Below are 22,123 nucleotides of genomic sequence, written 5' to 3'. Positions count from 1 at the left end.
AACCTTTAATGTGGATGAATAAAATAGATCCTTTCTCAGAGGCTTTCCAAGAAGCGACCTCTCGTCTGTGACGGCTGTATTTCATATAATAAAATGCACTGACCAATGAAATTAATAGCTTCTCTCTATATGTATTAGATATTTCTTCACATTTTTCCTGTGTTTTATATTAAATTACATTTCAGTGCAGATAACACTTTAATTTAAGAAGCGTTCAACTCGTAACAGAGTATTTTTAACCTCGTGTTATTTCTGTTTCCACTGAAGCAATAGGCCAGAAAACTGCTGAGAAGATGACCGTGTCCGAATCACATCACTTTAGTCGCACGAGTCACCTCCTGAATGCACAGATGAGGAGTCAGCATGCTCCTTTTTCAGCAGCTTTTGGTTTTACTTGCTGTTTCACTCTCACACCCACCTACTCACACAGATACCAAAGGAACACAAACCTCAGACCCCTGTGCTGAGAGCTACGTGAGCTCGTTTGTAAAGGGTTGGACTACGACAGCGAGTGAGTCATGCAAAAAGGCAAAATTAAAATAACCCCGTCATTATTATTCTTTCTCCTCTTTTCTGCTTTAGAAGGAAACGCCCACGCTATTTATGAAACTCTGTAGTTGAAAAATACAGTTGTAAGTTACAGAGCAGGAGAAAGAAACATTCACTCAAACACCAAGATGACTCAGAAGCACATCTGCTCTTTGGCACAAAAGATCACAAAAGAAAAGTTATCAGGAAATTAACTTTATATATATGTATATATATACTGTTTGTACGGAGAGCTGTGTTCCATGTTTATGTCCTGTAGTTTTGTTGATCCATCCATTTACTTCAACATCTCCAGTATCCAAGAAACCATTAGTGATAAAGAAGTGAATGTAAACCCTCAGCTCTGTGCTCACTCTTTCTCTGTGCCCATTCCTGCTGCACTGTACACTTGAAACCTCTGGGTATTTTCCATTCAGTTAGTTCTATTTTTGTCTATTTGCCTGTCAAAGATTAGAGTGAGAAAAAACAGGTGCATCCTGTGCAAAAGTCTTAATTTGAGTAACAAACAAGCGGTTCATGGAAAACCTGTTTACTAACTGGTCCCTGCAGAGGAAATCTCATTACTTCAACAAAGTGAATGCACCTGCACACTTACTGTTTTTACTGCTGTTTTATATCTGTTTCTGCCCATTCATCATCAAAAATATATATCATACAAATGCAAATACAGTATGCATCAACATGAACTAATGCTAATTATCATCAGTATCATAGATACTTATTCTTATCAACAACATATAAAAATATATAAAGTAGTGGAAAACCTACGAACACTGCAGGCACAGATCAGTATTACAGAGCATTTTTCATTACTCAGCTTGTGGTTGTTTACCTCATATGCCGCCTACAGTGTTGTGTTTACTCAGAAATCATATGTAAGGTGGTGAATCAACCAGTGACAAAACACACTTTAGATCATTGCCTAAAAAAGGCTGCAAACTCAGAGGCACCACATAATTACAGTGGCGTTTAAACCATATTTAGTTAAGTTTACACTGACTTAAGATCAGTAGATTATTATTTGTTCTATGTGGGGGTGAATTTTTCACTGTTTTCTGTGAATGGCGGCTGTGGGGCGGGTCTTCAAACTCAGCAGCTCTGCGATTGGTTGATTGACGTCCTGGTAAAAGTCCAGTCCTGTGATCCACTCAACGTCTCTGACTCGTGCCTGATGAAACCACATGTGATCCTCCACCCAAAGAGATTCATCGTCTGTACTCTGTCGATGCAACATTGGCAAAAGTGACAACGATTATTTCAAATTTGACAAAGGTCAGAAAAAAAAGAACAGTCTGTGATGAGTGTAGCTTCTGCTTTCTGTTGCTTCCTGTTTTAAAAATAACTGTGTGGTCCTGTAATACAGTAGTGATTCTCACCTTTTACTTCACTAAAAGCATCATGTCACTTCACCAGCTGGTTTTTCTGTCTGTCCAACACTTTTGTCCATTAAAACATCTCAATAAGTTCTGACTGGATCCTGTCCAAAAATTTCTGGCCAGATTGGCATAAAACTTGGTACAGACATTCATGGTCTCCAGAGGATGATTCCATAGGATTTTGGTAACTCCCTGACTTTTCCTCCAGTGCCACTATTAAGCCAATATTTCCATTCCACTAACATTTTGGCCTTTGATGAGTTATCTCTCCAACTACCTTCCCAGTTTCCATAAAATTTGCTGCAGGTATTCATGATCTCAAGATGATTTACCTTAATGTTGTGGGTGATCCCTTTACCTTTCTTGCGTGGCCACCATCAGACTAAAGTTTGCACTTCATGTATATAAATATCAGAATCTAATGGACAGATTACTATAGAAAGTACAGAGCACATTCATGCTCCCCTGAGGATGAAGCCTCTCTATTTTGGACACTTGGAGTCTTTTGAATGCAAAATGCTGCTTTTAATTCACTGGTACCTTCTTTTCATTTGATTTTTCCAAATGAACTGAGTCATTCACTCGTGCTCGACTGGACACTGCATCTTCCTTTGTCTTCCAGTGTGGTCAAAATTTCATTTCAATTCTCAGTTTCATCTTTGCTAGTACTCTGATGTTGTTAACTGGGAAATGTGATACTGAAGACTGAACAGTGCCGAGTCAATGAAGCATCATCTTAAAAAGGGGAAGGTTGTGGCTTCTTACTTTGCAGCTTTCTGAATTGTTGGGTCTGTGAGGCAGCAGGAAGGACACGGTCTGTAGTTTGCTGTCACAGTTGGTCACTGGTTGGGCCGAGTCCCTGCAGCTGGTTAGCATCGCAAAGTAATGTGTGGGTATGGAGATGTTGGTGCCGGACACAAACCTTGAATCACACAAAAAGCCCACACAGTCTTAGTCATCAACGAAGGCCAGAATTTCCTCCAGTTAAACAAAGATAAAACTGAATTAATTGTTTTTGGTGTAAAACAAAATGTAGAAAAAAGTAATAATCATAAAAATTCATCTTCCAACTTACTGCTGGATCTGGTCCGGAGTGTCGTACCGGCCGTCGTAGTTGTAATCGAAGACAGGGCCCATCACCACGTTTATGCCGTTGTAAATGGAAGCATATTTAATTAACAGGGTGCTGTGGAAGTAGTGCCAGATCTCTGCAAGATGGAGAGGAGAAATAAAAATGAAACTGAAGGTCGATGTTCGAAAAAGTGAGTTTATGAATTTGACATCCAGTAACTGTATAACTTACTCTTAAACTCGGGGTACATTGGTACCACATTACTCATCAGTAGAGCATCATACTGCTGGTCCACTGTGACATTCAGGTCTGTAAAAACACCACACGACACAGCGGTTTTTGGATGTGGTAACATGGTAAGAGTACCAAGCCTTGTAAAATCCACAGATTTTCATGGGAATAATTTCCTTTCTTAAAAGATCGCGAGTATGGAGTTTGAATTTTTCAGTGCAAACTGCAGAAAAAACAATTGCAGCCAAAAAAGAAAAGAAATTGAAAGTAGTGAATTTATAGTCAGCGCATTTACATTCAAATAACTGTGTGAAACACTGATGTTGCATGAATGTAAATCTTCTGACACAATGAATGGATGAGCTGAAACTGTGGAAGCACTGATGTAGAGAAATAGTGAGACAGAGGATGTGTGTGTTGCAGCTGAGTAGTAGTGTGTGTCGATGTGGGGTTTTTTGTGTGTGTCATTTAAGTGCTACGCACTAGGTGGGTACAGGAAGGCATGCGTCAGGTTCCCAGCTGCATCATACTGGTCACATCTCGGACTCTGTGATGCCGGAAGTCTGACATCTGCCCTCAAACAGTCTGATGTCACTGGCAACAGTGGGTCCAAGTTCATCTGCATGAGTGGGAGAGTTCGTGCTTCAGTTCACGGTTATATCAGAATCAATCAGTTGGTCCCTAAAAGCGCATGAGACTAAAATGTTTTCATTAGATTGTGAAAACAGTGGAACAAGTAATAAGACAGAAACTTTCACATTCCCAGACTCCCAGACCCAAAGTCCCAGGTTCACTGGGAAAAACAGAAGTGATTTACTGGGCCTGCATGTCAACAGATCCGTCTCCATGACAACTGAGCAAGCTCCATCAACACGGTAGGAAAGCACGAAAAAAAAAACACGTGGGTGGACAGACCACAAGGCCAAATATCCACGATGACAGGCCGCGTCGTCTGTCTAACTTTTAAGGTGTTACTGGTACTGTACTTTCACAGATTCATAGTTTTTGTTTTGTTTTTTGTTTACATTTGTGCCCTGCCCTGTTTTATTTTATTTATTTATATATACAGCTAATTTTCTGTATTTGGCAAGTCACAAATATGTTGATACAAACAACAAACAGTGAAAAAACAGCTCTTGGAGTGTTTTAGGTCAAATAACGTAGTTCTTTAGCTTTAAAAGTTAAACGATTTAAACTGGGTGTGGCTGTTCTGAAAGCTTTTACTTTACATGCTATCAGTCCATGATCTGCAGTGTGGGCGCAGCACACTATCAGTGATTCATAAGGGAACCAGCCAACCATGTTGATTTACCTGTTGATATTACAGTATATGAAGGAAGGACTAAGAGGAAGAATCCAAACATCATGTTTGATGAGGTTTTATGCTCATTTTCAGTCCAGTGTTGTTGTTTTTTTGGTTGTTGTTGTTGTTTGTTTGTTTGTTTGTTTGTTTGTTTGTTTGTTTGTTTGTTTGTTTGTTTGTTTGTTTGTTTGTTTGTCAGATATCTTAACAACTGCTTCCTTTGCTCCGTCTGTGGAAAGCCCTGCCCCTCAATGCTTTCTCATCAGCCCTGACACACTTACCGGTTTGTCGATGGTGAAGGAGCTCCACAGAGGCATCAGGGTTTTGCTGCTGTAGGCGCTGATGAATCCCTCCTGGTGGAGGATGCAGTAACTCTGGTCGGGCTGCAGCATCCGAGGACGACCAAAGAGCATGTGCTTCTTCTCTGCAGTGAACTCTGAGAGGAGGAAGAGTGCAGTTCATTTAGCATCACCTTCATCGTGAACTTTACAGGAGCAGCCGACGGTGACCCTGGTACAAAGATTTTGACTGCTGACTGGTGATTTCTGCTCTCATTACGTCGTCTAACCAGTGGAACCTCTGACGATGCTGGAAAGTAGCAGCGTGTTGTGTGCAAAAGACATAAATTTAGTACAGCACTGCAGGAAAAACTGTGAAACACTGCACAAATGAGGATGCAAACAGTTTCTTCACAGTGCATTTCAGGTCATGGCTGAAAAAAACTGACAAAATTTTAAGGAAGTGATCTAGAAACAAAAAATATACAGAATATGAAATATAAAATAAAAACACAAATGACGCAACTTAGAGACATTTATGGTGCAGAAGAGGAAACAGATCCTCAGTGTGTCATGTTCTTTTATTTAAAAACAAAAACACAGAAGTTAAAGCTCCTCACCTTGTTCTGCAGTCAGGTTCAGACGGCTGTTGACAGCATTTCCGCTCTGAGGAGAGAGAGAGAGAGAAACATATGCAGTTAGAGGTAAATAAAATAAAAGGCCTCTGTAAACTAACATTACAGTACGGTTTCAAGTGAAAGTTGTGTGTTTAGAAGCAGCAAAGACAGATTATTGGAACTGTACATGAAAAAATATACAATGATTTCACAATGTACTGAATCCTCGCTGAGAGAAAAATGGAAACCTGTGCTTTCTGCCAACGTATGGAGAGCTGTGTGTTACCTTATCTAAGCAGCAGTCACAGGAACAGATGTTTAACTTTACTTTCCAACTGCTGCAGATCACTGAGGATTTCTTTCCCTGACTGACCCACCTGACGGGCTGTTTTCCACAAGGTAACAGGTGTTAAAACATGAGAGACCCAAAACATAATGCATGGGCAGGGCAGCAGGAAAGATAAAGAGAATCCAGCTGGTGGTTGTTATCAAACGGACTGACGGGCTGAGACGATTTCTCTTCCTGGTGCGGAGACAGCCGGTGGGGGGGGGCAGACTGTTTTTGAACTAAATGCAGCCAGACATTCAGTCTGCGGTCTGTGGCAGAAACACCACTGAACCGTTTCTGGATAGTCAGCAGAGGTCAACAGTAGCAGCTTCTGTTGCAACGTACCAGTGATGTGTTTGGGATTGAGACATTTAGTAAATTATAGACAAACAGTACGATGCAATGTGATGAAGGCATGTGCTTGTTTTTCCAAATCTGTTGCAGTTTTCAGAAGCTGGTTATGGATGTGGCTTTAGCTTGCAATAGTGTTGTATATAATAGATGGTACATTACCATGGATACCCACTGCACAGTAACCATGTGCCATGGAAAAACAACCGTGCTTAGTGGTGAAGGCCAAAATAAAAACTATTAAAATACTTTTAAAAGCTCATCCTCAGGTGGAAAAACTAAATATAAAAATGTCCATACTTTTTATACTTTTATTAAAGCTGCTGTGTAAGCATGATTTCTTGCCAGGAGCAGATGGTGGTGGTGGTGGTGGTGGTGGTGATGGTGGTGATGGTTGCCTGCCAAGAGCTTCAGCTGTGGTTACATTCACACCTTCTGGGCAGGGCTGCACAGTGGATGCTACGGTGACTCACCATTGCACCGGTTCGGGTTCGATGTCAGAGGTATTCAGTGGTGAAATAGTGAGATGGAGCTCCTCAGCTGTTTGTTTCCCATCGTGCCAGGAATTTATGGCTTATTAGTGAGAATCACATGTTGGTGCTGTTAGAACTTGCCTGAAAGCGATTTCTTTAGAACTAAACATGACACATACCAAGTGTTGTTGATGATACATTTCTTAGGAGGACCAATGTGGTGTTTCTGCATGTTTAACCAAGCCAAGCGACAGATAATCTGGGCATCATTAAAGTTCAACAACTGAAGAGAAAAGCTGAAAAGTCACGAGTCTGCACTAATTCTACTCCAGTTTTCCACTGGGATGAATAACGTGCTCTTACCTTATCTTAAATCATCCCTTCTTCATGAGAAGACATTATTCTAACTTCAGTTTCGGCCTCATTCATTGAACGTTTGTTCTCACTTTGAAAGCACCAATAACTTTTGCGGCAGTCATCATTGTTTCCTTATAAGCACATGCTCATTAGAGGGAATAAAGTTAGGACCACTCATAAATGATGCTCATAGATTCTTATCATAGTTTGTGCTGAAAAACTGCAGCAGATAAAAACATTAGTGTTCTTTGTTGTTATCTTTATATTTTTCATCATGTTTTGAAAATGGTTGGTTTTTGTCTGATATAAATTCAGCCTGGTGATTTGGTGATGAAAGTGTTAATAAGATGATTTCATCATATGGCTCATGGTAAATTTATTATTGTTATCATTAATATTGTTATTATTGTTGTTGTTTACTTTGGAAGGTAGATGGTTGGGAAATGCCACTAAGGTTTGTTAATGAGACCCACTGCTATGTCGCTATCATCTCTAGGTCATGATAAGTCTGAGGTACAATCTACAATACTTTAGCGTAGTAATACCCACCAGGGCAGGACAGGAGCATCCCAGGCTGTCTTCAGGGTCGAGGCTGAGCAGCGGACACCCAGCAGGCCCGCTCAGCTCTGCAGGGGGCACTGGTGTGTAGTAGGGTTGCCTCAGGACGTGGTTCATGCTGCCATGGGTCCCGTTATTTTCAGTGGGAAAGATCTCCAGCACGTCTGCGTGGGACAGTGATGGTTCAGTTTTGAGGACCACATCCGCTTTGCGTGTTTTGTAACTGCAGATTGTGTGCAGTTTATATTACGGTTGACCGTTAAGGGGAATTTGTCACACGTCTGTCAAAACGGCCAGGAACTCACCACACATGAGATTGTACAGCTCGATGTTTGAGAAGGGTTCAATCTCTGTTTTGTTCTGAAACTTGGGTCCATAACTGACAAACATCGCCTGAAAGACAAGGAGGAAGAAATTGCAAACATTTATTTAAGTTCTGAGTTTTTAATTTTGCAACGTTATAGATAAATTTTCTCTGAATTTTAGAGGAAGGTATTCTGTAGACATTACTGCTGACTGCTGATATGCAAGAAAGAAAAAAACAGGAATCCTCAGTGCTCACATGCATGCTCTCAACATCATTGTCATAGCCATGAGTGCCACCAGAGCAGAATGTGAGAGATCCGGGGTATCTGTGGAGACACAGCGGGGTTGAAAATCAGTCAGATCGCTCTCTTACATACGCTGAAAAGCTGAGTGTTCAGAGTTTGAGGGAGCAAACTCCTTTGGTCGGGAAGATTAGATCAACATCAGCGCTGTAAACTCCAGCAGTGATCAATGCTGAGGAGCATTCTGTGTGATCTGAAGTGTCCGAGTGGCTCATGCACCTCCCAGGCACTTCACTGCATTGTTCCCTCTGCTTGGTGCCCTCTGCTGAACCTAGTTAGGAGTTTGATCAGCGGCCTGGGACACACTTGGGCTTGGTGTTCCCCATGCACACAGACAAACTGACGATGAACGATGGATACCTCTCAAACAGCCATTTTGGGTCGACCAGGACGCTGACGTCTTCGATGCGACGGCTGTTGGCATAGTGGAGGCGCCTCGGCAGGTTGGACTTCAGGTATGGGCTGATCTTTTGGTCTGATTTCTTACACTGAAATCAGACATACATAATGAAAGGTTGTCAAATGTGAAAGTAACACAAAAACTTTAAAATGTCTCTGTGTTTCGGAATGAGCTGTTTTTGTAAGCAGCTGAACATGCAGGCGTTGGTGAGAACACTGAACACTTACAGTCATGTTAGCAACGAGTCCAGCTGAGTCAACTGTTGAAAAGATAAGAGAGAAGTCAGTAACAGCTATACGAGTTGTTGTTACACCTGCCCAGACCTGAGAGGTGTAGAATGTGTCATCATTGTGTAAATATGTACACAGTCAGTTTTTACTGTTTTGTACCTTTAACGTTTTATATTGTAAATACTCTATTTTACACATCTCTTGTTACTCTGATTGCATGTTGCTCGCGTGTATTTACTCACAGACTGTGTCTTTGGTTCTGGCTCTGATCCGTCCAAACGGCCCCTCAGTGACATAGTAGTTGCTGATGTCTCCCACCAGCTCCTGCAGCACCTCCTTCCTGTCACAGCTCGTCTCCTCCATACCTGGAACAGCAGTTATATTTAACTCTCTAATGAAGTCTTACATGCTGCTGACCACATCTCTCTTCTTAGGACCTAAAAAGAACATGCCATGACACGCTTCATTCTTCAGCAGACAGTCACACATATTCTACGTTTCGTTACACTGCAGTTTTGCCAGTGTTTATGGACAAGTGCACAGGCACTGGTAAGAAGACTTGGGTGGGAAACATACATGTTATAACAACATGTTATAACACTGCCAAATTGCCTTTTCACTGTATCTGTGTTCACTTAAAAACGACCGTCTTTCTTGTGGCACAGAGGTTTGTAAATGAGCTGCTCTTTCATCAGCCGACCCGACAAAAAATGGATGTGACAGAGAAAAATCCTTCCAAAGCCATGTTACTGAATGTTGTGTGTTACCATGATCGGCCACAATGATGATGTTGAGACAGCGGTGCAGGCCGATCTGCTTGAGGCCATTCATGAGCTGACCGATGATCTCATCCACGCCCTGGATCGCTTCAATCAGCTGGAGGAAACAAGAGAAACAGAACAAAAGTTCAGCAGCTGAGAAAACATTTCATCTTTTCCCACAGAAACCGCTCATTAACTTCAGATATAATGTAGAAAGGAATGGATATAAAATCCTTATTCTATTCTAAATTATGCTTTGACAAAATTTCTTGAAAGATTTTATCTTTGTCAAAATGTGTACCTTCCCCACTAACTGCAGAATAGAAGAGAGAAGAGTTCTTGACTGCAGCTGTGAGCTATCAAAAGGTTTGTCGTTTTCATCTGATGTTTCACTCACTGTGATCTTGTGGATGAACAACAATAAACCTAAACTTTGTCTGCTCTTACAGAACATGCTACAGGAAAAACAGGATGTAGATGCTTCAACAGCTGGACGTGACTGCCAAGAGATGCAGAGGGTTTATTCCAGATAAAGTAGGATGACAAGACCCTGTACAGCCCCACAGTTTCAGTTCCCTCTGGCATTTTGATTACCTTGTGCCCACACACATGCTGGGGATTACTGAAAGGGTGAGCTGTAAAGTAAAGTTGACTTCGGGTTCGGAAGTTTCAGCTTGAAACTGAAGCAAGGTGACACAACACCAGAGAGGATTTCCCTCACTTAAAGCTCTTACAAAAGGAAATATTATCTCATGGAAAATGCATTGAAGAGTTGCGCCTGCATCCTGTTGACACAGTGAGAAACACCAGTTCGGGAGAGCAGTGACTCCTACCAGAACCTGGAGATGTATGACACAGATGCAGTGGAACATTCAGAGTGTGGGGAGGGCTTTCACCATACCATCCTCCACTGAGATGCAACACACTGAATCTAAATTTCTCCTGAAGAAGAAGGCGGACACTACACTGGTTCCATCCTGATCTCAGTAATAGAGCACTAAGTGTTGCATGCAGCACTTCCTGCTCTGAGGTCAAACACAGTGTTCGACAGGGGCGGGCCTGTGATCAGATATCATTATCCAGATTATACCTTGATTGAAAATAAGGATGAAGTGAAGTGACGAGGTTTTACCACTGAAAACACTTCTGACACAGATTTAAACACTGTGTGTGCAGCAGAGTAGATCCGCGTACGTGTGTCGGCACTTTATATAAAACTTCCAAAGTTCAGCACATGACTGGTCTCATGAAGAGTGAACTCTGCTGATGTGATTTTAATGGTGTCATTAGAGGTATCATTCAGTCTTTATGGAGATCTTTTATCTGCGGTCTATAAATGGACTTCAGACTTTTTGATTGTGCTATAAGAAGCTTTATCTGTAATTATTTGTTGTGATGTGAGGTTAAAGGGTCTGCACTGCAGTTACATTATGAGATGTTTCAATCACATAACCATTGATTTCTGTATTTTGTTTTGTTTTGTCATTGTCTGATGAGTGAGTCAGGTGAACTTACGCCTCCGCTGACAGGACCAAAGCTGTGTCCAGACTTATCAGGCTCCTCCAGATACAAAGTGAAGAAGTCTGGCCTAGAGGGAAAGGTGGGTTTAACTGAGACGTGGCATTAATGTTCAATTAAGAACACTGCAAAAAGTAAAGTAAAATTCAAAAAGTCATCCTCTATCATCCCAGAGAATCAAACTGAACCAGTGCCTGAGGAAATATCTGCATGTATGTTACTGAATAAAAGGAACCAACCTTTCATCATCTGGCAGCTGCAGCCACTTCAGCACAGTGAATACTCTTTCTTCAAATGGCACTTTACTGAAGAACAAATGAGAGAGAGGCTGATTCAAAAGGCAGCAGAAACAAACAGTAGGTAAGACAGCTTTGTTGTATTTTTATAGTTACACAGACCAATTTAAAAAAAAAGTCATGTGATGCACAAACTGTGGTAATTTGGTGTGAGTTCAGTGTTAAATTCGTTAGTGTTCTCACTCATTCCAGGCAGCAGGATATCTGGGATAAACCGTGTGAAACCAGGCCTGTACTAAAAAAATGCCAGCGGCTCCATTGTTCCATTGCTGTGGGTGTGACTGGAAGTCCAGTCTGTGATTCATTCACGCTCTAAGGCTTATCAGACACCGACGGTTTACTGGTTCGTTAAACTATTAGATCTCATTTTTTTCCAATCACACGTAACAGCTGATGTGTCTTCACCAAAGACTCCCTCATGGTCCCATTAAAACTGATGTCAGCGATGCGTTTTGGGGTGCAGCTGTGAACTTTTACTGAACCTGTTTTCAGATTTATATCTTTAATCCAGAGCCAAGAAGAACTAACTTGAGATCTTCTCTAGAAGCTGAAGTATTTTAAAGCAGTAACATATTTCTTTCTAACTGCTGTGACTAATTCAGCTGTAGCTCTGCTGCTTTCCTCAGAAGTAAACAGATGTGAACCCTCATATTACTATCTTAACCCTTTCATGCATGAATTATGAAAACCTCAGTGACCATTCTGCGTGAAAACTATGAAATAAAAACATTTTTAATCTGATGTTTCCTCACAACATTGTCTGCAGGTGTACACATGCTCTGTCTCCCCTCTGATTTACGATCGTCCTCTCACATAATCATGTCCTGCTCATCTCCACTTCCCATCCATCTTGTATGGCAATTGGCAAAGCATCCAGCTCACAAGACACTGCATGCAGACTTGTTTTTCGTGTGCATGCGGCATCATGGCATCTGTTGGTTGATATGCAACTATAACAATAAAGCCCATGCATATACAAGAGAACAGCTTTTGAACAACTGTAGTGACCACTATGCATGAAAGCTTCCTCCACCATACTTTATGGTTGGGATGATGTTTTCATGATGAAATGCAGTGGCCTTTTTACACCAACTGTAGAGCTGCGTGTTCTTTCCAAATAGTTCAGTCTTAGTTGAAAGATCAGAATCTTTGTTGTGTTATTATTTTAGGCACATTATATTTGTCAATACACATTTTATGACAAATTTATGCAGAAATCCAGGTGATTCAAAGGGTTCACATACTTTTACTTAGAACTGTTTATACAATGGATGTGACTTACTAACAAGTAATGCCTGTGTGTTCAAAACCTGAGACATCGTCTTCCTCTGTGCCACAGAGTCCCATCAAAAACACAGTGAATCACACTGTTGCACTGAGTGACATGTTCCTTTGCTGCTATGAACACACACTCTCTAGTTTATTTTGATCCCACACACACACACACACACACACACACACACTGCCCTCCGGCCAAACCACTCACTAGAGTACCAAATGTGGATTAATCCGCTGCTGAAAATAGTCCCCAACAAATGCTCTATTTCCTGCTTCCTTCAATAATAACCGAGGGATTTGGAGCCATGGTGACAGGGAAGTCATAAATCAGAATGAAATGTTGAGGGACAGACTAATTTAACTAACTAACTAATTATTTATGCAGCCTTATTCTACCAAAATCATCATTTTTAAAACATATCTGACTTTGTTTAGGGAGTCAACATAGTTTCTTAAAAAGTGGAATCTGATACCAGTTCCTGTGACCTTTTCCTGGTCATGATGGACTCTTCTTCACTGGGTTTGACACCAGTTCAGCAGACCAGAAGTGCTGCTAACCCAAACAAACAGTTCCAGGATTCCCTCTGAAGAAGCTGCCTCTGTGTGGTTGTTATAGTACTATTGCCTCTTGCAGTGGAAATTTACTAAACAACTGAGTTGTGAGGCTCTGTTTTAACAATCCAAGCACATGGTCTAATGCACATTTAGGGCGTGAATATCATTGCTCTCGTGTGGATAAATGAACTGAAGCCAAGGAGGAGCCACTGAGTTCACGTAAACCGCTCACAGCATCCAGAAGAAGACACATAACCACACCTTTATCCAGTGATACCATCACAGGGAGGAGTGTGAAAAGTAATGCCCTTAGCATGAAGTGTGCACCGAAACTCACATTTACTCTCCCACGCAGCGATAAAAACACTCTTTCTGATCATGCTGCAAAATCAGTTTTGTGCTGAAGCACTTTATGATCTGAGAACCTGTTACGGCACTGATCGCTTTGATCGGACCATAAATATGTTTGGCATTATCAGCCGTTCCCTGTCCAGCATCAGTATCACTATCACTGTAAATGTACTGATATTGCTTCACAGAACACAATATGTGACTCAGATAAAAGAGCAACAAATGATCTATTGCAACACTTGCTTTACTTACTCAGCGTTGTAGGTGTCCCAGTATACCCAGTAACCAAAGCAGAGTGTACATCTGTTATGCACCAGCCCATGTAAGGGCATATTACTATCTTGATAATGGGCCTGGACTCGTTAAGTTAATAATTTAACGTTTCAGCTGAGGATGTTTTTGTTCATTCGATTTTTTTTTTTTTGGTATAGCCTCATTTCATAGCTGTATTATTATCTTTGTTATTAATTTGCACAGAGCACGGTGTGCTGCTTTAAATAAAAGTGAAGGCTGTGGGCTGTTTACCCACATACAGTATGGGTCATTACGCTGCCTGTTCTCTGACAATGGTGCATAACAAGTGTCTGTAGTGAATTGTAAAAACTCAAAATTCACATTCTTGACGTTCTTACCCGTTGTAAGGTTGGTAGATGTTTGGGAAGCTGCCGTTGATTTTGACATCTGATCCCGGCCAGAAGAAAGTCCCAGACTTCAGCCCCTGGTACTTTGCTGTGTGCCAAATCTGAAGACACAAACAGGGCATAGGATTTTTACTGAAACATGAGACTTATTGTCTGATTATATCAATCTGCCTTCTACAAAATCTGACAGTAGCAGTTATTCATTCAATATTTAACTAAAATCAAACACTTATAACGCATTTATACTGAGTTAACTCTTCAACAGTTCATCATCCAGTCTGCATCAGCAGGTCAGTGATTTTTGATTTATCAGACCTCACAAGACTTACAGGTTGTCCGAGGTACCAGTCCGGGTTCTCTTTCTCTGGACTGGACAGACTGAAGGTGGCATCAAACACCGGATCATACATGGTGTTGTCGATCAAGCCATTGGACTCTGGATAGAGACCCTGAGAGTGAAAGGGAGAGGAGGGGGGGGGGGGGGGGGGGGGGGGGATGTTGGTGACACTTCTTTTGATATGAATCAGTTTCTCTATTAAACACATGCGTAAATGTTTCCTGTCAGTCGCTGGTTTGTGATCGGGTGAAGTGATGCACCTAACTGATCATATGGGAAAACTGCCTGCCACAGAGATACTCAGTGAAGTCAGTAAACTCTTACTCAGCAGGAAAACAATGCATTTTGGCTGGTTTTCACTTGTCTGGTTTATACTGAGCCTTTTTTTCCAGAGGCAGTTCTTGGATTGTCTGACACAGCTGAGATATTTCAGCCGACGTTAGTTTGTCCCACGATAGCGTAAATACAGAGTAGCAGAGTCCATCCTGTTGATTTGTTTTTAGAAATATTCAGAAAGTTTCACGTTTATCAGCATGTTGTGTAAAAATCTTAAACATTAGCTCTGAAAGTACAATTCAAAACAAACTGTTCATCAGTCGTGTGAGCGAACATGTTCACAATGCCAAGTTAACATGCTAATGTCAAGCAGCTTCCTCGACCAGTCGCCCTGTCAATCTTATTTTCTAAGGATCCCCATTATAAGCACGGCTGCTAAGGCCTCTGCTGGGAATGGGCCAGCTGGCTCAGGCAGCTATCCTACACACACACAGGGAGCTAATGTTTTTAGGGCCTACTAATAAAACTTATGAGCCTAATACTAACTAAAGACCTAAAGAAAGAAAAATTCGTTTTCATTAATTGATCATTAAAGTTGTTACCGTTCATCCATTCATCCTGGTGGGTTCATGTACAGTAAATTTTACTGCAAGTCGTCCAATAGTAATAGAAATACTTAAGTTTGGACCACAGACAGGACTGACAGACTGACACTGCCATCCCCAGAGCCAGCATGGCTTTAAAAGGGTTACCGGCTGAAAGCAGCAACACAAATGATGTGGCTGAACTTCCCAGGAAAATCCTCAACAGCAGCGGTTAATGCTTTTAGTTTCAGTCTGCAGTGCTTTTCATCTGCAAACGTCTGCTTGCAGGGAACGAGATTAGAACTTTTTTTCAAGCCACAGTCCTTTAACTTGAAAACAACAAATCTTTTTTTTTCTGCATGTGTGTGTGATTGCATGCATGTACATATTGCTCCATGTGACGCAGGGTAAGTGCCTTGTGTCTTTACCGTAACAATGGTGTAGTGGTTGGGGAAAGTTTTGCTGGGAAACGCTGCCTGCATGTAAGGAGCAGAGGTTCCACACTTCCCTGTCACATAAAGAACAGAAGACAAAACACATTATCTGCTGCCTGAGCATCATGTTCAACTGGGAGCGCTGTGCTGGAGAGCATTTCATTCATTAAAGGCCTCTTCATAACAAGGGTGTGTGCGTCATTGCCCGACTTGTGGATTGGCACATGCTCACTTGGATGCCTCTGCACTTACTGAAGGCGTTTTGCTGTCTCAGCCAAAAATGTTCATTTGTTCAGAAATGATTCAGAGTTCAGAAGTTAAACATCTCGGGACCAAACAAACGGCTCAACCGCTTTTGACATTATTGTTTGTAAAGAATCCTATGTCATGAGTCACTGAGAGTTTGAACTGTCACTTGGAAACCCCAAACTCTCAAGACAGATGACAGAGCAGTTCAGAAAGCGCCAACAGTTTTTGTTGTAGCTGAATTATTACGCAACAAAGCAAACCAGGCCAAATCATTACAGAGACGGATTACCTGTCAAGCAAGTTTTATCTTCCCGGGCCATTTACATATAATTTAATAGCTTAATGGCCTGAAACCAAAGGACATCTGAGAGGAAGCAAAGCTACAAACGTAAGACTTCACTTGGAAACGCTCAGAAATACGAGGAATCTGCAAGAGGACTGTAGATTCACTGCTTTTGTCCTTCCTTAACAAACAGACCTAACAGTTATAGGTCTACTGTATGCAATAAGAGGAGCCAGTACCTCATTATTCTATTAGACATTTATTTTTGCCCCTCAGTAAAAGGGGAGCTGAGTTTAATGAGGTGAACACTCACTGAGTTTGTCCAGCACCGGGATGAGAGCGCTCCATGTGTGCAGGTACTCAGCCCTGAGTCCATCCAAAGAGATGAGGAGCAGCGGCTGCTGCTTAAAGCTATGAAGGGAAAAATAAGTGAATTTCACTCTCCATTTTCCTCAGTTCGCCATCTAAAAACATCAACTGGGATCTAAATTTAGGATCCACAGGATCAAGCTGACTGTGAGTGTGTGAAAACCCACCTTGCCAAACAGCACAATCACACAAAAACATGTTGTCTGTAGTTTTATTCTGTGAAGGATCAATAACCGATAACAATCCTCCCGAGTTTTCCAGAGTTAACAGTTAAAAAGCACAAATGCAGAGCTGTGGAACAGACACTGCATTATGCAGGAGCATTTCCAGATTCTGCGTCGATTCTTACCGTTCTGGACACGAGTGCACTGACAAGTCTTCACACTCATCCTTCACCCACTCTTCCTCTCCTACAGCAGGGTGGAAAAAAATACACATCATATAACAACAGTTAATAAATATTTCAGATGTTAACTAGATCTGCACTGGCAGTCAGAGATTTACCTGATATCTTTGCATCTATAAAATCAAATCAGTCAAATTTTGTGTTCACATCTGAAGCAGTGACGACGGCCTGGGTAGGATCATACCTTCATCCTCCTAAACACACAGCTAAAGCCCAAACAAGGAGTTCAGCCATGTCGTGACAAATCTCACTAAAATGCAGCCGTGTTTGACCTAAAGTGGCTCTCCATGTATCACGTGCTCAGACAAACATTTCTCAGAGCTTTAACGGTCAGAGTGCACTGATGTCTGGTTTGAGTAACACCACATGTGGTGCCTCAGGCCACTCTCAGTTAGATCTAAGTCATTTCCAACAGTTCACCTACATAATGTACAGGTTTCAGCTTTTAATTAACACCAACACTGTTTCGTATGGTTTGTTAACAGTTTCTTATGACTAACCGCTTTTCATCTCGTCCAACCTTGTCTCATTTTGACTGTTTTAATCTACTTGTGTCTTATCTTTGTTTGTCCTTGTCCATGTTTCTCGGCTCCTCCCATTCTCACCATGGCAGACAATTTTGTAATTTGTGCAGCAGTCTCCTGCGGACAGACAGTCATCGGAGCAGTGACATCTGCTCTCAGTCAGCCTCTTCTCCCCACAGCGCAACTTGGTGCATTCCCACTGCTGGGCTGAAGGGAACAGTTACGGATTTCAGGTAAAACACATGCATCTGATCATAAATTTCAAGCTTATGTTTAAACACCTGAAGTTGTGTAATCCACAGGATACGAAGTAAGTCAACAACCGTGATGGAGAAAAGTAGGGAAAAAAAAGACTAAACTAAAACAGTGATCGTCATCATCAGATCAGCTGTGGATGCCTCAGGATGAACGACTGCTCATCCAGATCACTAACAGGTGTTGAACTTAACCAGGTAAGAGGACGCGTGCGTGGTTCTAACGGTGTCTCACTTGGAACGGTGCAGATGTCATAGTAGTCATAGCAGCAGTTGTTGCTGGCGACACAGTTCTCGTCACATCTGCATCCAGGGATGTCGCCGTCGTAAGGCTCGTAGCACCGATTCCTGCAGGACGTGTGCGGGACGACTGGAACAGACAGGACAATGGCAAGTATTGTCACACAGGATTTCTTCATAGGCGTGATTACAGTACAATCAGACCCCAGTTCTCAAATTATTATTACTATTAATTTACAAATAATGGATAGGGCTTGTTTTTTGCAATTTTTCTCAATGTCAAGGAATCCCAAAACCAAGAACGTGTATGTCCATCTGTCTTATTTCCCTGCCCTGTCTGTGGCTCTCAGCTTCAAGCCCAGTGATTCCCATTGTAGGTATGAAAACAGCTCACAGATTTATGGTTTCATTTTTTTAAAAAAAGGCTGAGTAATCTCCTCAAACAGCTGGTCACTGTGGTGTTTATCAAGCATTTCTCAAAGAGGAGGAAACCGTGCATTTGTCTGGGACTATTTTCAGCGGCGGATTAATCCACATTTGGGGCTCTAGTGAGCATTTTGGACAGGATAGTGCATGAGACAAAATAAACTACAGTGTGTGTGTTCATGGTAACGAAGGAACACTGCGGTTGGCTGTGTTTTTGATGGAGCCCTGTGGCACAGAGGAAGACGATATATCAGACTGAATATACAAACAGTGCTTGTTACTAAGACCTATTCATTGTTGGTTTTAGTCTTTTCATGTGGTTTGTTGGCCAAAAGAAGAATCTAGAACATGACCTGACTTATTCTTTGTTCAGACTTTCTGTTGACTGTGGGACTGAGCCAAATAAACTACAGTGTATGACAAAGGAACATGTCACCCAATAAAACAATGCGGCACAGATGTGTTTCTGGAAATAACTGAGTTCTACGGCACAGAGGAAATTAGACATATCAGGCTTTGAGACACCGAAAAATGTAGTTGGTTGGATACACTGTTGGTTTGGGTTTTTAATGAGATTTGTTATACACAACATCACCAACCATTTCACATGAACATATTTTAAGAAATGGAGGAAATGTTCCATCTGAGCCTCAAACCACAGGTGATACCTGACACCCAGTTCAAAATAAATATCAAGGCAAGTCGACGCCGCATGTCTCAAGTTCAGCCATAACTCAATCAAACAGTCGTTTATGAAAATATCAAATAAGTAATGTAATATGTTATTTATTAATATTACCACCATTCTCATATTTCAACAATTTTATTCCAGCAATAATGTGACTTGGACTTGTTAAAATTGTCTGAAAATATTTAATATTTAAAGGAAATTGAATATTCTCAAAATATCACAACTTTTCATTGAAATACTTTCCAGAAATAAAATCGCAGCTATATGCAGTTAAATGTTTTCTCAGGTAACCTGTTATTTGGTTGAAATATGTGGATCAAACTATTTCTGAACTTTTCTTGAAGTTACTTTTACAACTTCATATTGGTAATGTATTCAACAGAACTTTAATTCTAAAAATAGTTATACTATTTTTAGAAATAGTATAATTATTTCCCAGATTATATGATTTTTCTTGAAGTAAAATTCAAGTACAGCTGTACAGTGGTTTTCAACTCTAACTTTAGGACGGACATGTCCTGGATGATCCAGGATTTAAATCTCATCATGTGCTCACAGTTTTGTAAGGTGGGGGTTTCACAGAGAGTTTGTCACGTGACACACGCTCATACGTCACATTTCAAGTCACACAACTCTCATGTGATGTCACGTGCCTGACACACAGGTGTGAATCACCTGCAGAAAGAAACGGAAAAGGAAGCTTTCGAGTCTCATGGAAAAATGACAACAACATGACAAAGTATTTCTCATTTCTCCTTCCCTTCCTGCCACCTCTTCAGATCAGTTCTGCACCCCACGCTTTGCCAGTTTGCCTGCTCGGCACACTCAGTGTGGTAATCCTTGTTCCTAGAGTGTCTTTGAACTCATGCCCTGACACCTGTTGGATTCTGATACTGCTCTCTCTTCTCTGCATCAGGATCACCAGCTCAACTTGTCCCCTGACCAAGACTCCCTGTATCACTGGAACCCTGCCCCTCCTCATGCTGTGTCTTTGTCGCACTGGGACCTCGTCTGCACCCTCCAGCCTGGCTGCCTCCCATATGTCTCCCTCCCCCTACCTGTCATAGACTCATATCTCTGCCTCAAAACACTAGTCAAGCCTGTCTGTCTCACCTGTAGGATAAGGCACCCATAGTCGTCCACTGAGCCATGAAACCAAATGAAAACTTGTGGTAATGTGCACAATGGTATCAGCTTTGACTCAGGACATTGATACGTATGTCCGTAAGCTCAAAACAAATGATCTCTGAGGCTTATAATCACAAAAGCACAGCCAAAGGAAACCTCTTCATTCTTTACAGCTGCCTGTGGCCAAAATTCCAGTCTAGTATGAGTCACCGCCTCCTCTGAGCCACTCAAAGAGCTGATTAAAAGACATTAATCAAACATACTGTGAATGACAAATGATCGGCTGAGGTATTACTGTTACTGTGTCATCCATGTCACGTGCTGCTCAAATGATTCAGACCTGAATGTCAGGTTTGTCTGATACTGCACTTAATAACATTTGAACACATGTACTGCCGATGAGCTGGACAGTTTATCTTTCTGCTATTGTGTAAGTAAAACGGGGGGTTACGGTAAGAAAGGAGGTTCTGTTCTCCCATTACATGTCAATGCATCTCTAAGGACTGTTGTTCACCAGGAAATGTTCAAAAGCTACGTGAGTTACATCTAGTGGCAGCTTCAGGAAGCCGTAACATGATCAGACCCGCAGTGACTCTGCTGTGGGCTTCTGTGTTTTCTGTTTAGAATCATGCTATGTTCTGAATGGTCTCCCCAACATGGATGTTTTTTCTACAAAGTACAAATCATGCTTCTAAATGTCCCAGCGAGGAGATGAGTTTGTTCTAATTTATGGAAAACTGCTTTTGAGGACAGTGAAAATGTATGTGAGCCTGCAGAGACATGTCTCTGTGTGTTTGGGTCTGACAGCACCTTTGTTTCGACACCTCTGCAAGTCCAATCCAAGGCCGAGTCCAAGACCAAGGATTAGGGTCACAATTGATAAAGCCAAGACACCAATCTGTGACAAACACACACACAAACATGGAACACAAAAGTCAGTTTCTTTAGAGTGTGCGCTGACGCAATTGCAATATAAAGCTGCCAACTAATCCTCACAGTTTTCTCTCCGATGCATAACCAGTAAATGTCTGTCAAAGGTCAGTGCGTAGTTATAACAAGACGAGCACAGGTTGTGACACGAGATACTCTCATTCAATTAAAAGACGTGTTACATAACACACCGACCTGTCAGACTGGAGTGTAAAGCAACCTGTGATGTCTTTCACATTCCTGTGTGGTGACACAAATGTCACTACTACAGTTTACTGTGCCGCCCGGTTAGCTCAGCTGGTAGAGCACGAGACTCAGTATCTCAGGGTAAGCAGCAGATGATGACATGACATGACATGACATGACAGTTTACTGTTTCTGTGATGCTTCTAAAGCCAACACATACAAATGATCTTAAAGCTGCATCCACTGTAAAACTGTGAAAATTCAAAGAGTGGTCTATTGCAACCAGTCTGCTGAGGTTCAGGAGTTCAGAATCAGTCTGCTCTCAGCAGAGGTTAATAACTGTGCCCACCAAAACGTGTTGCATCCAGTTAAACTCCAAAGGCCTCTGACTCTGTAACATAGCTGTCCCCATCAACTCAGAACCAAAACCCGGTACTTACAATGATCTTCTTCTTTCTCTGCGACTCCTTCACCAGCCCCATGCTGCCACGAATGTGCCAGTCATACGCTCTCACAGTGCACAGAAATATCGCAGCAGTGACCTCTGGACCAGGTGTGAACGATAGATAAGTAACTGATTCCCTGAAGGAGGAGATAACCTCACGTTTCTGTGTTTTCAGTCTGTCAAGCCACAGGTGATGATCCTGTTGACACCTTTTGAAACTTACCTGATAC

General features: G+C 41.7%; 1 protein-coding gene across 1 annotated transcript; it reads right to left on the bottom strand.

Annotated features, from left to right (window-relative positions):
* Positions 1-562: 562 nt before the first annotated feature.
* Positions 563-21,930, bottom strand: LOC121192368 (venom phosphodiesterase 1). The gene is made up of 25 exons (XM_041054033.1): positions 21,889-21,930; positions 21,143-21,230; positions 18,083-18,217; positions 17,675-17,800; positions 17,013-17,073; positions 16,608-16,705; positions 15,757-15,836; positions 14,461-14,580; positions 14,123-14,232; positions 11,250-11,315; positions 11,008-11,080; positions 9,499-9,607; positions 8,974-9,096; positions 8,729-8,760; positions 8,462-8,589; positions 8,056-8,125; positions 7,799-7,886; positions 7,485-7,657; positions 5,430-5,475; positions 4,813-4,967; positions 3,712-3,847; positions 3,229-3,306; positions 3,001-3,133; positions 2,691-2,847; positions 563-1,768 (listed from the first exon to the last, which is right to left on the bottom strand). Exons 1-25 carry the CDS (start codon positions 21,928-21,930, stop codon positions 1,595-1,597), a joined length of 2,601 nt encoding a protein of 866 aa, XP_040909967.1. The 3' UTR covers positions 563-1,594.
* Between the last annotated feature and the right edge of the window lie 193 nt (positions 21,931-22,123).

The sequence above is a fragment of the Toxotes jaculatrix genome, chromosome 13, assembly GCF_017976425.1.
Source record: "Toxotes jaculatrix isolate fToxJac2 chromosome 13, fToxJac2.pri, whole genome shotgun sequence".
Classification (NCBI taxonomy): domain Eukaryota; kingdom Metazoa; phylum Chordata; class Actinopteri; family Toxotidae; genus Toxotes; species Toxotes jaculatrix.
This window is presented reverse-complemented; position numbering and strand designations above follow the sequence as displayed.